Source organism: Sipha flava, unplaced genomic scaffold (genome assembly GCF_003268045.1).
Source record: "Sipha flava isolate LNK unplaced genomic scaffold, YSA_version1 126_pilon_pilon, whole genome shotgun sequence".
Taxonomy (NCBI): domain Eukaryota; kingdom Metazoa; phylum Arthropoda; class Insecta; order Hemiptera; family Aphididae; genus Sipha; species Sipha flava.
Genome location: NW_020271752.1, coordinates 896,362 through 912,187, shown reverse-complemented (window position 1 = coordinate 912,187; position 15,826 = coordinate 896,362). Strand labels below are relative to the sequence as shown.

At 25.8% G+C, this 15,826-nt stretch overlaps 1 protein-coding gene across 3 annotated transcripts in view; it reads right to left on the bottom strand.

Moving 5' to 3' along the window:
- LOC112694250 (histone acetyltransferase KAT7-like) overlaps positions 1-15,826 on the bottom strand; it is a 100,975-nt gene that overhangs the window by 36,903 nt on the left and 48,246 nt on the right. For all 3 annotated transcript variants that reach the window (XR_003149551.1, XM_025569664.1, XM_025569665.1), the window contains 2 exons: positions 8,511-8,657; positions 4,134-4,240 (listed from right to left, as the gene is read on the bottom strand). Coding sequence is in view for 2 of the 3 variants with exons in the window: in XM_025569664.1 (XP_025425449.1) it covers positions 4,134-4,240; positions 8,511-8,657 (254 nt within the window). In the remaining variant the exon portion in view is untranslated. The remainder of the gene's footprint in view (positions 1-4,133; positions 4,241-8,510; positions 8,658-15,826) is intronic.

Below are 15,826 nucleotides of genomic sequence, written 5' to 3'. Positions count from 1 at the left end.
CGTTAAAATTAAAGATAAACGATTATTTAGCACTTCTACCATAACGGAACATGCAATCGAATCCATGATTCAGACGAACTTTATTTAGTAAAGACGATGGAATATAAGGTCTGAAATCCATTAGTTATAAGAAGGCTAAGGAACTTCTAGCATTTACATATTTATTTTTAAAAGATTAAAAAAATAGTTGAGTTCAATAGAAGTTATATATACATCTTTGATGTAAAGAATTTAAATCCTAAATTTAATTTTTAATTTTTATCATTTTTAATTTTTAAAACATATTTTAACAGTATGTATCTTTTCAGGGCTATAAAAAGTCATATTGTCCTATGTAATTTAATATTTATAAAACTCAATTTTGAATTTACCAGAGTCTAAAACATTTTTGAAAAAAAAAAAGAAATGATCTGATTCATTGTTGTAGAGAATACGCGAAATAAATTAGGCGAGTTATAATGTTTAAAAATTGTGTCCGAAACTTCTAAAATTTTAAAATGCAAAGTTAATGACATGAATATATTGCCTGAAGATCTAACAAATGATGATCTAGTATTTTTTTAAGTATGCGCCACTATCTATCATCGGTGTAGAACGAAGCTTTTCAAAATATAAAATTTTGTTTTCAAATAACCACCACAGATTTACGATTAAATTACATTTAAAAACGTAAGAACATTTTTAATAGTAAAGTGAAATTTTCAAGGTAAAATTAAGTGAAAAATTTAAATGGTTAAAATTGGTTGTAAACCCATTGTCCTGTTTTATATTTCAAGCCCACAATTAAGCATTGAGTTTGATAAATAACCCTCAAATAATTGATAATACAATTGTTTTACGTAAATACAATAAAAAATAATAAAAAAAATGTTAGAACCTATTTAAATGAACATTTGGTTCTTTTTTAAAACATATTTATATGTTTTTTAGAGCTAAAAGTCCCTAGCCTAATCATAAGCAATACCAATTTTAACACCATCGTAATATATGAGAATTAAACGAGAAGTAGTTGTTGATCGAATGAAAATAATTTATATTAAAAGTATATTTGTAGTAGTAGGTACCTAATGTTTATATACATTTACATTAAATTGTAATTAATTATCGTAAATTGTTTAAATCATTTTTAATTAAATATTAATAAATAATTAAAAATCATTGTTAATAATGACCAATACTGAGTAATAACCTATCGTAGAAGCTCGAAAAGAAATATCGTATACCGAAACGTGGACTTTTTCTACCTTCTCCTCAGCTATTATCATATTATCGCATACTAATAACCCTTTAAGTTAAATGTCCGAACGTGATACAAATATTAATACATTTGTATGTAAGGGTATATTGTAAGTATATATCTTTGTTTGCGAGTACATTTATTATAATGACTGTAAGATAAAGCGACTGCGCTATCGAGAGGTATTGGTGTGTAAATGAGACATCCGGTGCGCGCGTGCATACAAAGCCGTCCTACATGCGTGTATATGATATTGTCTCGAAACGCTACTGCTCCCACTTGATTAAGTCGCAGTCGACAAGTTTTGCCCACGTCGGACCGAACCATGTTCGCGAGAAAGTCGTTTGGGGTCCCCGTCGTTATACCCAACGGTCGATGGTTATTACAGAGAATAGAACCGACTACAACGATAATATTTGTAGTTGCAGCAATGTTCAAACCTTTGTGCGAAGGTGACCCAAAAGATATTTAACCGATTTTTCATGCGACCCTTTTACGACTAATGTTCAACGTGGACAACCTTTCGATTTCCATAACATAAAAAAAAAAAAAATAAATAAACTATCACCCTTCTTTTCTATTTGTATAACAGTACACCCATTAATAGTAAATATACTAAATTAAAAATGTGCCCAAGATCATTAGTAGATACCCGAATAATATATTTATATTTTATACTTGTCGACCCGTACAAAATTATTTGCGTTCCATAGATTGAAAAAAGCTAAGTAATACGATTAAACGGATAAATGCACACCCTTCGTATGGTTGCAACAATAATGGCGGCGACTGCATTGTTTGCATATTATTATCAATTGCACTAAAACTATTTGATATCGGAAAATAAAATATGTACGTTGCAGGGGTTTCAAACGTGCGATATTTGACAACACATGATATATTACCATCACACGAGACACTTGTATTGTATACTGTATTACGCCACGTCGGTCGCCGGATAGTATACGTATACTATAAGCGTGTATAAGCTGAGAATCCACGAAACTACTATAAGAAAAACAGGTTATGTAAATCGTTGTTGGTTTTTTTTCTCCTTTACCGATCGATATTACATTTAAGAATTGTCAAACGCCAATACTACGACTAATGAGAAAAAACGCGGACAATGCTCACAGGAAAAATACAACAAATTACCCCTTACATACCTCGACCAACCCGAAACGTAAATGCTATTCAAAATTCCGACTGCAAATTTTTACCTGATGTAAATTTGCGCAGTTAAAATAAAACGTAATTATAAAAATGATTTATTCTGAATCAGGCTATACAAATTATGCATACATTTGTCAATTAGTAACGATGTTTTCCGTGAACCGAAATTAATTTAAATGAGTATCCAAAATACAATTACACAATACGTTACAGTTATAAAACTAAAGTATAATTTTTAGTAAGAAAACATATACACACTAAATTTCTTAACGCCTAGAAAAAACATGAAAATAGAATTAATCAAAAAAGCAAGGTAGTACATTTTTGTAATGTACATATCATTTAACGATATTTAGTACCGAATAGTTTAAAGAAGGGTTTTCTCATAATTATCACAGTACGTTCATAAGTATACAAGTAATACACCAGCCGTGTGAAAGTAAAACAAGACACTTGTATAGATAAGAATCCAACTAGATGTTTTTTCTTTTTATAAAAATTGATGTTTTGAATAATTATAATATAATACATTATTTTTAACTCATAACCGGATTGAATATAAATCTATAATTAAGATGAAAATTTCTAGATAACAATAATAAGTATAATATTATAAATAAGTTTAAATATAAAAGATGAACGATTTATTTTTTTTTCATTATGGTATTTCTTTCGATTTACCAAGGATGTACCTAGTATGAGTATATTTTTGGCATTCAATCACTTTCTTTATAGAACCACAACTTTAAATTTAATTTTGTTTCTAAAAAAAGATATGATTGAATTCCGAACATAAATATTTTATTTTAAATATATATATATATATACATACTATACAGGTATTATATGTAAACATATAAAACCTACACATATTTTTTTCTCGAGGTTTAGGGTATTTTTGGAATTTATCACAAATTATGTTTATTTACATTTGTAAAAAATAAGTGTATTTAATTAAGTTTTATTTAAACATTTAGTTAATGATTTTATCAACCATTGAAATTGGCAACATAATTATTTAAACCTAGATGATTTTTCACCATGACTGGTGTAATAAAATTATTTGTACGTAACTATAATGAACACAAGAGAAGACGAGCATTGAAAAAAAAAATTCCATAGTTTAATTATGGCGTATTTTGTGATTTACGACTAAATTTACATTGACAATCATATCATAAAAATAAAATACTGCATAATTATATTTTCGAACGAATTCGATGAATATTAAAAAAAAGCCGTGTATATAAACAGGGAAAAAAAATACCAAACTCTTACCCAATGGAATATCATCTATTGCTGTTGACATCATTGTTTTTACTTATAAACATCGATTACGAATAGTACGAGATAGGTCATTAATTTCATTATTATTATAAATACATTATTTCACGTCAATTAACATAATATAAGCTGAAAGCACTTTCGATTATAATTTACTTCCCTGCATAGACGGGTATTCTAAAGTAATATATATATATATATATATATATATTATTCGCATAAATACACAATATAATATATACGATCATACGCCGGTTGCAGATTGAACTATAAAACAGTGAACGAATACGCGAAACGTCCGAGTTTTCGACTTTTATAAGGCATATGTATATAAAAATAGTATAACATAATAGTAAGTCATAAATCTTGCGAGTAGCGTATTCAAAGGTTAAACATGAATTTTTTATTAGCCGACCCCGATTCAAATAAAATGCGTTACCTGTTTCTTGAGTATGATGTGCTTTCCCTTCCAATATTTCATCATGCCGAGAGCTTGGAGCGTGCTGACTATATCATAGGAGTTTATGGCTAGTTCTTGACTCATGTCTGGAATTCAAAATTTTAAATTACATTAACAGCTGATTGTTTACAACATATTTCCCACGTGATTCCGATGATTTATGTACAGACCTGAGCAGAACGACAATGCGGTTGTTCGCCTACCATACCTCCTCCTACCATCTTATTTCATACTACAACAGAATATTACGATATTGCAGTGCCCTGCGGACGAAAAACCCGGCATTTTATGTACGCACGATACACACGCACGCGCATACATACCCTGGACCACGGCCATGGGTACGAGATTGGAAAGCTATCGACACGTGAAGTTTGTTCATCCAAAAGAGGTTTATATCAGCGCATATGTAGAGATCGAATGGACTAAATTAAACTCATCAGTTATGTTTTTTATCGTTGTAAAGGGGGGGGGGGGATTAATTTACAGTGGGACGGGATAAATTATTTTGTTACAAAACGGAACCACACAATGAATTGTGATCCAAAAACAATATCCGGCCCGTTGCGAACGTTGATAAATGAAAAGCCGTCGGCAAATGCTATCTTAGGGGGATATATTGTACAGACACGTTGTCATTAAAACAGTCACGTGGAGAAATATTAGTTTTATTTCATATTATCATAGAATGACGAAAAAATTAATATTAACAACAAGATAATATGCATACGCTAACAAATCATTATTTTTTAATTAAATTGAAATATTTTTTTTTTTTTTTGAGGGTTTACAGCCAAACAATTATTATATTTTAATTTATATATATATATATACATTGAGTCAGTAAACTGTAATACATTTTTTTTTGTTTGAGAAAATATTAAAAAAATCTTAAAACTTATTTTATTTTTATGTTATTCAAAACTTACTTAGGTTATATAAACCTTACATTGAACTACTGATTTTTAAATTTATTTTTAAAAAAGCAACTTAGTAAAATACAATAATTGGACGAGTCATCAAAATTAAATTTTTAATTTGAAAACAGCATTATAAATTATTGTAATCGAAAAATAAACATGTTCGAAGAATAGTTCAATATAATATAAACTCAGATTATTGATTTAATTGTAAAATTATAGTAATATGGTAAGTTTTAAAATGTTCTAAAAAACAAGTAAATAATTTAAAAAATTATTTAGTTCTAATTCATGTCTAATTTGGAAATTATTGATTAAATTGTATGAATTGTATATGAAGTAATTTATTATAAAAACAAACATCATAATTATACAACTTCGAATATATATATAAAAAAAAAAAACGTACCTAAGTTATTCTTTTGAACTAAAATAGTAATTTGGTTTCAAGAATATGTAATTTCTAAAACACGTGGTAGTATTTTTCAGTAAATAATTTTATTTTATAAATCAAAAAAATTTATTTATTTCTAGACAAATAAGAATAATGTAAGTATAAGATAAGAGATCTTTATTATAAAATAAAAGTAGGACACGTTATTTATACGTTTGAACACGCTATTTTTGTGTTAAATTTACCCTACTGTCTAAATCTAATTAGTTACAATTTGTAAAAATACTTAGCTTAGAAATAAATGAAATAAAATAACTTGTAATTAAAAATATTGCAAATACAGACAATCGTATTTGTTTATACAATCGTTCATGCACATAATCTAAAATAAATTTTAAAAATTAATCTTAATTTTATTTTTTGTAGAAAATACGATTTATTTGAAAATAATATTTTACACTTAAAAAAAAAAGTACCAAATAGTTATTAAAATAGGCTTATTAAAACAAATCACCTAATCTAATCCGGGTTTAAGTACATTCGGTGGATTAAAACTAACTTTAGACCTTATCGGTCATTTGTTATAGTTGATAATTGAAATTAAGATGTAATTAGTAACAAATAAACGTTCAGCTATAATGAATACAAAAACAAATTGAATTGAAAAATTAAGTAATGAAAACTAGATAGTGAGACATAAAATGTTTTAAAACAATGGATGAGCCGAATTAATTAAACGTCAAAAGATTGTGGTTCGTGATATCCAACCTATGATAACATTTTTCTCGTATCATGTAGTCTTTCCAATTAAATTGATAGTAAAAATGTAAAGGATAAAAAGAGAAAATTTCAGTATGTCATTTAATGGGTCTTCGTATTTTCTTCCAGTTTTATTATTTTGACATAATACACTTATTAAGCTCGTCTCTTGTTTTACATCGTTTTTTTTTTTTTTTTTTTTTTTTATCGAATCCAATATCATGTCATATGTTTTGACATTCAATCTAAGAGTTCGTTGATACATAGGTTATAAAAATGTTGGAATAATTCCAAAAGTTGATCAAAATGCGGTTTTTTTATGTGAATAAAAGTATTCACGGTTTTCCGGGAAGCTCTTGTACATTTTTATCTACAATTTAAAATTTAAAGCTCATTTGGACCAGAGTGTGCCATGATTTTTAATTTATTTCTACAGCTGTAACAATAATTTTTAGATTATAATGTTAGATAGCTTTTATAATGAATAGATAAGTTTCAATTCGTGTTAATTGTAATATAAATGTATTAATTATCTGTGTTTGTAAATTAAGATTTTACATAATTAAATTAATAAAATAATGTTATATCAGGTAAAGTTTATCTACTTAAAATTGAATAGGGGTTTAACTTTTTTGCTTTAAATATTCTCAAGAAGAATCTAAACAATTAACATCACTACAACAATATATTTTTAAAAGATACGAACAGATTTTGTTTTTATAATACAATTCTAAAACAATATAATTTGAAGAGTATTCAGTTATAATAATTTATTTTGAAAGTAGAGAAATTACTTTATATGCATACAACAATTTATATGTAAAACAATTTTGAAACTTCTTAAACATAAAACTAATTAGTTTTCACACTAAATGTTTTATTCATTTATCACTGGTTATAGTTGTGTTTTGTTTAAGGAAATACTAATATGAATATTAACGTGTTAAAATTAAACTTGTCATAAACAATATTTTCCAATAATGTATAATCTGTTAACAAAGTGGCAATCATGTGATGGTAGTTTTAAATAATAATAATATATTTATATAAAAAAAAAAAAAAATGGTTAAAGTTAATGTTTAACCACCAAAATATTTAATTTTAATTTTGAAAAATATAATATCAACTATTAGAATTATTAGAATTATTCACGAATATTACAAAATGAATTTGAAATTTCACAAATAAAGTGTAATTTTTTTTTTCATGTTGTTTTCTAAAATCATTCGATCCATATCCTAATCAAGTAATTTATTGTAAAAAATGAGGAATTAGACAATTATTTAAAAAAATAAAATAACACTATTCAGTTTTAAATTTTCAATAAGGTAAAGCAAATAATATAAAATAAGGTAAGATTTTGAAGGCCAAATATCATAAATAATAGAAGTTAGAAATTTTCATAATTAATTTAATAATTTTCTTATTTTTAAATAAAATGTACATTTGTTATATTTGAACAAAAAGTATTGACAATTTTAGAATTTTTATATATCGCAAGGAGAGAAGACTTTCTAACAACAGAACTTTATTATCAAACATATTTTCATACCTAAGTAACTTTTAGAAAATAAATATTCACTATATCATTAATTTGAGAATTAGGTTGTTCAAATGGAAGATTTTGTTAACTTTAGAAACGAATAAGACCAAAAATAACTAAAAATCTTTGAATTACTGATTCTTAGTTTGTACAAAACCAATTTCTGCGACTTGATTCATTGTTTTATTATGTCTAATTTTTAATCTGTCTTGGTAGGATCCCTCGTCAAAAATAAAATAATAATAATAATAAATAAATAAATATCAGTGATGTTTAAAAATTACGAAAAAACCTTATGATTCCCTTAGAATTTCTTGCGGCGCATAACATCACACTAATTTAACTTAGGTTATGTAGGTCTGATATACCCGTACAGACACGGTCAGTAAGGGTTATTTTCAACTGTAATATCGTGATTATAACGTCATAAAAAATTGTGTATACTCAATTTTTATGACCAACACAAAGCACATAATCTAGGGAAAGAGAACGCTCGTTATATAACCGTAATAATAATATCGGCACAGCAGATGAAAGGAAGTGAACCACCGTATAAGGTGGAAAGTGTTATAAAAATTATGACGAGCGCCTTGTGTTTTGAATTTGTTCACTGACCTAAACATATATATATATATAATGACGCATGATAAGTAGTAGATAAAATAGTTCAAAGAAAAAAGAGAAAAAGGGATAATATGACTTTCGAGATGAAAATGTATGTAAACGATGTAAGTATTTACCTTTTACGGACAGTTGCTTTCCGCCCAAGTTGCACAAGTACTGTAGCAGAACGTCTTTCCAGTAGCTTCTGTACGATATCAATCCCAAATCGGATAGTGGTTTTTCTGGCGAACCCACTTTACCTTCTACTCGGGTTAGCAAGTAACCTATAAACACAAAATAATAATCACATTTGGAAAAAAATAACGCTTTATACAACATGTGGTACAAATCGTAAGATAAATAGATGGATACGGGCGACTGTTTTTATAATTCAACATTTATAAGTTATTATCAAATATTACGAAAGTATAACTAAACTTTAAATGTTTAATACTAATTATCTTATCTTACTTAATACTAATATCTAATTACTTTCACTCTTAAAATATTGTTGTAACACAAGTTTCTTTAGATACTGCAAAAACTTGTTCATCAATGATATAAATTTAACTGTGTATACACAATATAAAGAAAACAGAATTTAAAGGTATAACTTAATTTAACCGGGTTAATATAGAGAATACTAATTGTATTTAGCCACACACTAATGCAAAAAATGCGTATCTCTGCTCAATACTATACTGTTTTAATACAGTTTCCGTTTGGAATTAATTTCACACAAAATTGCATAAAATAAATGCATTGCTTCATATTTATACAAAATAAATTTTTAAATAAAATTAAAAAAATTGCGACAAAATAGTATAAATTAAAATAGAAACCAATGAAAAAAATAATTGAACGTTGTAACAAATAATAAACGAATTAAGTTATATATTCTAGCGAATCTATTTTACATTTTTAGTAAATATTTAGAAAAAAATACAATTTTATTACATAGTCATTAATATAATAAATTTAATGATTTTGTAGATTTACCTGGTTATTAATTAATATCTTAGAAGTCTATTAACAAGTTAATATTTAACGTTAGCATATTTTACTGCGTTAAAGTCAAAAGGAATATGTTGTATGATTGTTTGGCTATAATAACAAACTATGTTCTGGATACTACAAATTAATGTTTACTATAGAAAATTGAACAGTATACTATAATATTATAAATGTTATAGTAATAACATTATAACAACATGACATTATAATTGTTTCAATAAAAATAAAATTAATTTAGTTTATTTGAGTAAAGTTACTATCATACCTAGTAAATACTAAAATAGTTAAAGCTGCTTATTTATAACGAAAAAAAAAAAAAACCTTTTGATTGAAATAGAAATATATATTCTATAATTTTTATTATTTTTATCAACGTCATTATTCATTAATGATCAGATTTAACTACTTAACAATAAACATATATATAAAAAAAAAATGAGAATTATAAAATATTTCAATTTTTTTTTTATAAATATACATTATGAATACAAATAAAATATCTATAAACCACATCATGATGTAATCAAGGCGTACCATTCGATAATATAAAAGAAAAAATGCGTACAGCCGATTGATATATTCATTAAGTATCCTTAGTTGAATGTCAGAAAACAAAAAAAATAAATTACTTGCTAATATAAAAGTTTCTATGTATAATAATTGTTACGTATAATCAGGTAAATATAGTGCTTCAGTTTTAGGACGTTTATGAGCATGAAATATAATTAAAATACGATTACATAAACACATTTTGAAGAAAATATGTTTTAATATATTATATAGCAGTGTCATTTATATAGTTTTGAAAATTATAATTATTGGTTTGTACTTACACAATCGATAGGTTTGAATATTTTTCTTAAAAATCAAATAAAAATATACGAGTATAAATTATAATGTACTATACTTATGATGTGTATTTTATCACAAATTATGCAAATTATGATAGGCGATCATATTTTGGCTCCAAGGTGATAATCGAAGGTTGGATTAAAGGATTGAAGGAGCAAGATATAAAATCGTCCCGGTTATAAGGAAACGATTAAACGAAATAAATTACCGCAGAGACTTAAATCTAACAAAATTAGAATAAACTACAGTATTATGATTGAAAAAGTAAAACTTTAGAAAAATTAAAGACAAACAATAAGGAAGTGAAATAATTTTTGTTTTGAATTTAATTCATAATGAAAAGTTTTGTTTCATTATAAAACAAATACAAGTGCAGATAATCCGAAACAAATGTTAACACTATTAATTAAAATATAACAATTAGTTGGTCATAATATACAATGAATTTTTGATTTTTGTAAACGTTGTACTTATATTCTAATGGTAAAAGCTAGCAAATTATTTGTATGATTATTTGAAACAACAGATGTACATAGTTGTATCGATATACACTGCACTTAAAAAAGTATTTACAAATTTTTGAATAATATTAGAAACATTATTCTTACCAACATGTCCAACGAAACAAATATTATAATTTATTATTGACGATTGATTAAAAATATTTAAATATTTAAAGTATTTGTAAATAACGTTAAAAATTGGTTATGCATAATTTCCAAGTTATAACTATTATGTGGAATATAGAAAAACATTACACTGTATGTATCAGAATTCTAAATATAGAATTATATCAATGAAATATATTAGTAAGCATTTGATAATAAATCAACATTGAATAATCAGCAAAGAAAGTGTCTGAATATTTAGAGTTGACACTTTAGTTATAATAATTTGTGTTTATTTTTTTTATTTTTTGGAAATCGATGAAATATTATGAACCTCAACATAAGAATACATACATTCGAAAGACCATTGTACGTTAAAGCAATTAATTTCAATTTTATTTGTAAACAACAATGACAATATTACTGGTATGATCCGTATTTGTATATACTCTATTAGCCGTTTCTCAACAAGGTCAGGTGCACCTGTCAGGGTATGACATTTGGGGGAGTGTATCCACCTATCAATAAAAATAGAAAAAAAAATAGTATAACTGTTTATTTAAGGTATTTTCCAATACAAACATTCGGTTACAATACATTAGATTAGGGGAGCAACGCGCGATGAATTATAATGAGTTTTTTTTTTTTTTTTTATCAAATCGCATATCAAAAATACAAAATAACTAAATACAACAAAAGTGTAGAAAAAGTCATATACATGGAAAAAGAGTATAAAATAAAAATAGGATTTGTCTCATTAAGTATAACACTGGTATACAATTTTGAAAGTAGTTTTTGTCAGTCACCCGTTATTTACAGAATAGTATATTAGACAACATAAATTCACACAGAGTTCGCAGTTAGTAAGACGCTTGTCTGGACAATAAAAATCTTGAACAGATTTCCATTAATAAATATATATATTATGAAGTCTTGTTAAGAGAAAAGGAACCTCCCAAATTATAAGATAATAACGAGACCTGATTAAATAAAAAAAATTGTTAATACGCTTCTCCAAAGATTATCGAATGAAAAAAAAAGAATAAAACCGGTAGAAAAAATATAATAAAACCCAATAAGAGATGAGGATAAATTTAAAAGGAATAAAATAAAACCGTTTTGGAATTTACTGCCGCCTAAGATGAACTTTGTAAATTTCATCAGTTAACCACACTAGAGATGTAATCCTAAAAAAACTCTTGAGTGTACGCCAATTGTAAGTAAAATAGGTGATTAGAGTTAATTCTTATTCCCCCCCTCACCATTTATTTTGGTCCTCGATCGATAATATTAGCTAACAAAATAATGAATTTAAAATAAAAAAAAATACAATTGAATACTATTGTAGCAACTTGTAGCAGTTAAATGGCTTTTTAAACTACATTTCAGGGTAATAAAATTATAAATAGATGCGTAAAATAATAACCGTTAGTAATAAACATAATTAGGAAGTATGTTTGGTATTATTGATTTTTGAAGAATTAAACACATAACCCTCCTTCTGCAGTCGGGTAAAAAAGGTCAAAATTTGATAATACTGTTTATATCTATAACGTTTAGAGTACAGCTAGTATACCTGTATACCTGTGTATCACAAAATGTAAATATATGCATTAACCAAAAAATGGAGAATTCGTTATACGCGTATACGTTCCACTACACCACTGGACCACACTACCAAACGCATGCATCCCGCCGGCACTGGATCGTCGACGATTTTGGTTTAAGGAATATTTTGAAACAACATGTTTGCAGTAATGCGACGGCACAGATATATTGAAATATACTCGAATGCATTCACCTGGCTGGCTTTATTCAGAGTTTAAGTTTTATTATAATATAACCGAAGACGCAATGACGATGGTATAGCAAGTCATGCGCGCCGCAATATCGTTACATGTAAGAGACAATCTCCACTTTTAGGGGGCGACTGAAATAATAACGAAATTGATAATATAATTATAATACATCCGTATATATGTGTGTAGACAAATATCACAGTAATTAGTTCATAAAATAAATAATTTTCTTAAGACGGTACATTCTTAACCGACATCAATGTTTCATAAAGTTACACGGTATAAAACGATTTTTACGTGGAAAGAAAATATTAAGTTTACTAATAATACGCACAAAACAAAAGCAATTAAGCTCAAATTCTATGTAAAACAACGGTTTCTAGGTGGTAAATTAAAATCTTCTTTCGTTCACTTACTCAGATACCGTCTACATTGCAATGGTGTGCCGCACGATGTTGTTGTATAACGCTGTCTTTGTTACAGAAAATACTACTGTGAAAGAATCATTTTAAGTCTGATAGGCATTAGGACATAATATTTATTATTCTATTATTTATAGACCAAAGCTAATATTATTTTAATATAGTTCGATTGCAATGTTAACATCATGCATTGTTATTTTATTTTTCGGAAATTAAAAACTGTCAAAAACGATTGTTATTTTTTTAAACAAAATCAAAGATGAAACAACTATTATTATGTTGTTGTGCATATAACTCTTATGTATGAACAAAGTGTTTTAACATTTACTCGTATAATTGTATAAGAAGTTTTGTTATTAATGAAATTGAAGATCGATGACAAATTTTAAACGCGAAGAGGCAATTTATGTGTTACAATTGACGACTATAAATTTAGTAACAGCAGGACACTGAAAAAACGAAAATATTGATTTTATATGTACTAATCATAATTGTAAATCAAATTTGGAACTTTGTAAAAATATTAAGCAAATGATTTCGGTTGATAATTAACACAATCACCCACTTATTTCGAACAGTAATATTAATTTTCAAAAAATGACATCTTTATTAAAATGGATTAAGGCATACAATGTTCTGTTTTAGGTAAATTCGACCAAACATGTTGCTCCCAAGGATACAACGCAAAATTCTAAGTTTTGGGGTTATATTGAATATTTAACATTTTAAGTAGAAGATAATAAAAAAAAAAAAAAAGGGTAATAACAATTATTGACAACAATGTTTTATATAATAAAATCAGTTAGTGAATTATTATTTAATATTGTACATTTATTTTTGAGTTTCATACAATTTTAAGGATCTAGAAAAACTGATATAATTTCCAAAAATTCAAAAAATTAAATTGCATAAGATATTTTTTTGTTATTATTAATTCGATTAAATAAATTATTCCCAATAATTTTATATTTTTAGTCTATTTTTCTACAAATACGGAATAAAATTGTTTTTAATTTTAGAACAATACTTTAATTATAAACCTAATAAAATGAATTAAAAAAGTTAGCGATATTTTCGTTCAAATGTCTTTTGAGAAATAAAAATTTAAGTACATTGAGAAACATTTATAATAATTAAAATTTTAATGAGAATTGTATAGAATACCTATATTTCTTCAGTCATACTTGAGAAAAAGTATAAAAATAACTGTGAAACCATGTACACATAAACGGATCTGAGTATAACAAAAGTTTGATAATTTTCGAGTTAACGATTAAGGCTTTCAAAATTGTTCAGTTTGTCAAAAAACATTATTTAATAATAGCAATAAATGAAAATGAATTTTAAATAATTTGATAACTATGATAACTATGATCAATGGCGTTAAAGACTTATAAGAAAACAATAACCTGAAAAGTTCTAAGGTTTTGCGAACATATGATGTTATACATGAAAACTCTAGTAGGTAATACAATATCAACGAAATTATCCTTAATACGCACACAGAGGACCACTAGTAAGTGTTGACATTTAGCTAAACATATATAAGCATCATAAATTGACGTTATCAGTGGATTACTTTGTTATACTATGGGTTGAGCGAAATATGTGTAACAAAACTTTTAACTTACTATGAACTACAAAAGAAAAAAAGAAAAAAAACAATAATTGAGACACAAAAAGTTTACAAAAAACATCGTTACTACAATTTACCGCGAAATGACTGAACTGCACGCAACAAATAAAACTACTACAGTCAGATAATTTTTTTTTAGTATCGTCAAAAATTAATCGAGTTAACTTTAAAATAAAAGATTTCTAAGTAATAGTTCGTACATAACGGTTACCATAATTATTCAAAATGTAAACAAATATCATTGAACTCACAAATAATCGAGATATGATATTTTCTTAAATACAAAGAATATTTATATTAAAAAAAAAAAAAGCTAAAAAAGCTAAAACAATCATGTTTAATAAACATTATAAACTAAATCACTTTATTCTTTTGGTTGAAATTATCAAAGAAAGAAATATTTCTTAATTTCTTAAAATAGTTGTAAGAACAATTTTATTTCGTATACTCCGAATATGATAATTATAGATTTAGTCTTATGGTAAAATAAATTGTTTATTAAAAAAAAAATTAGTTTTATATTATATTATAATTTCATTCTACTATGCAAAAGTAAAATTAATGCGAGTAATTAATTCCAATACTTACATACAAAAGGTAAATGTATATATATATGTATATTTATATAGATTCACGGAATCTAATATTTTGCATATGAATGTCGTTTTAATTAAATGGTAAAATGTTGAGAATTAAGATATTTAACTTATAATTTACGATACATTGACAGTTTTTAGAAGTAAATGCACATTAATTTAAAAAGTACAAACTACATTTTAAACTTACTTCCGATAAAATAATTAATAAAATAAAATAAAATTAACATCTAATCAGTCGTCAAAAATACTTATAAGATGAACACTATCTTCGTGTAAAGCTTTAACACGTGCAGCACGGCAATATAAATTGTACTATATATTCGTTAAGAAAAACAAAATTTTATAATTAATTCAATGATTAAACATAACATTAAATAATAAAATAATAAAAACTGAAATAAAATTTAAAAATTAGTAAATAGTTAACATTCGTAAATTGATATTTAAATAAATAATCAAATAGTTTATAAATAGAAACAACTATTTATATTTTTTTAATTAATGAATAAAACATCCTCGGCGA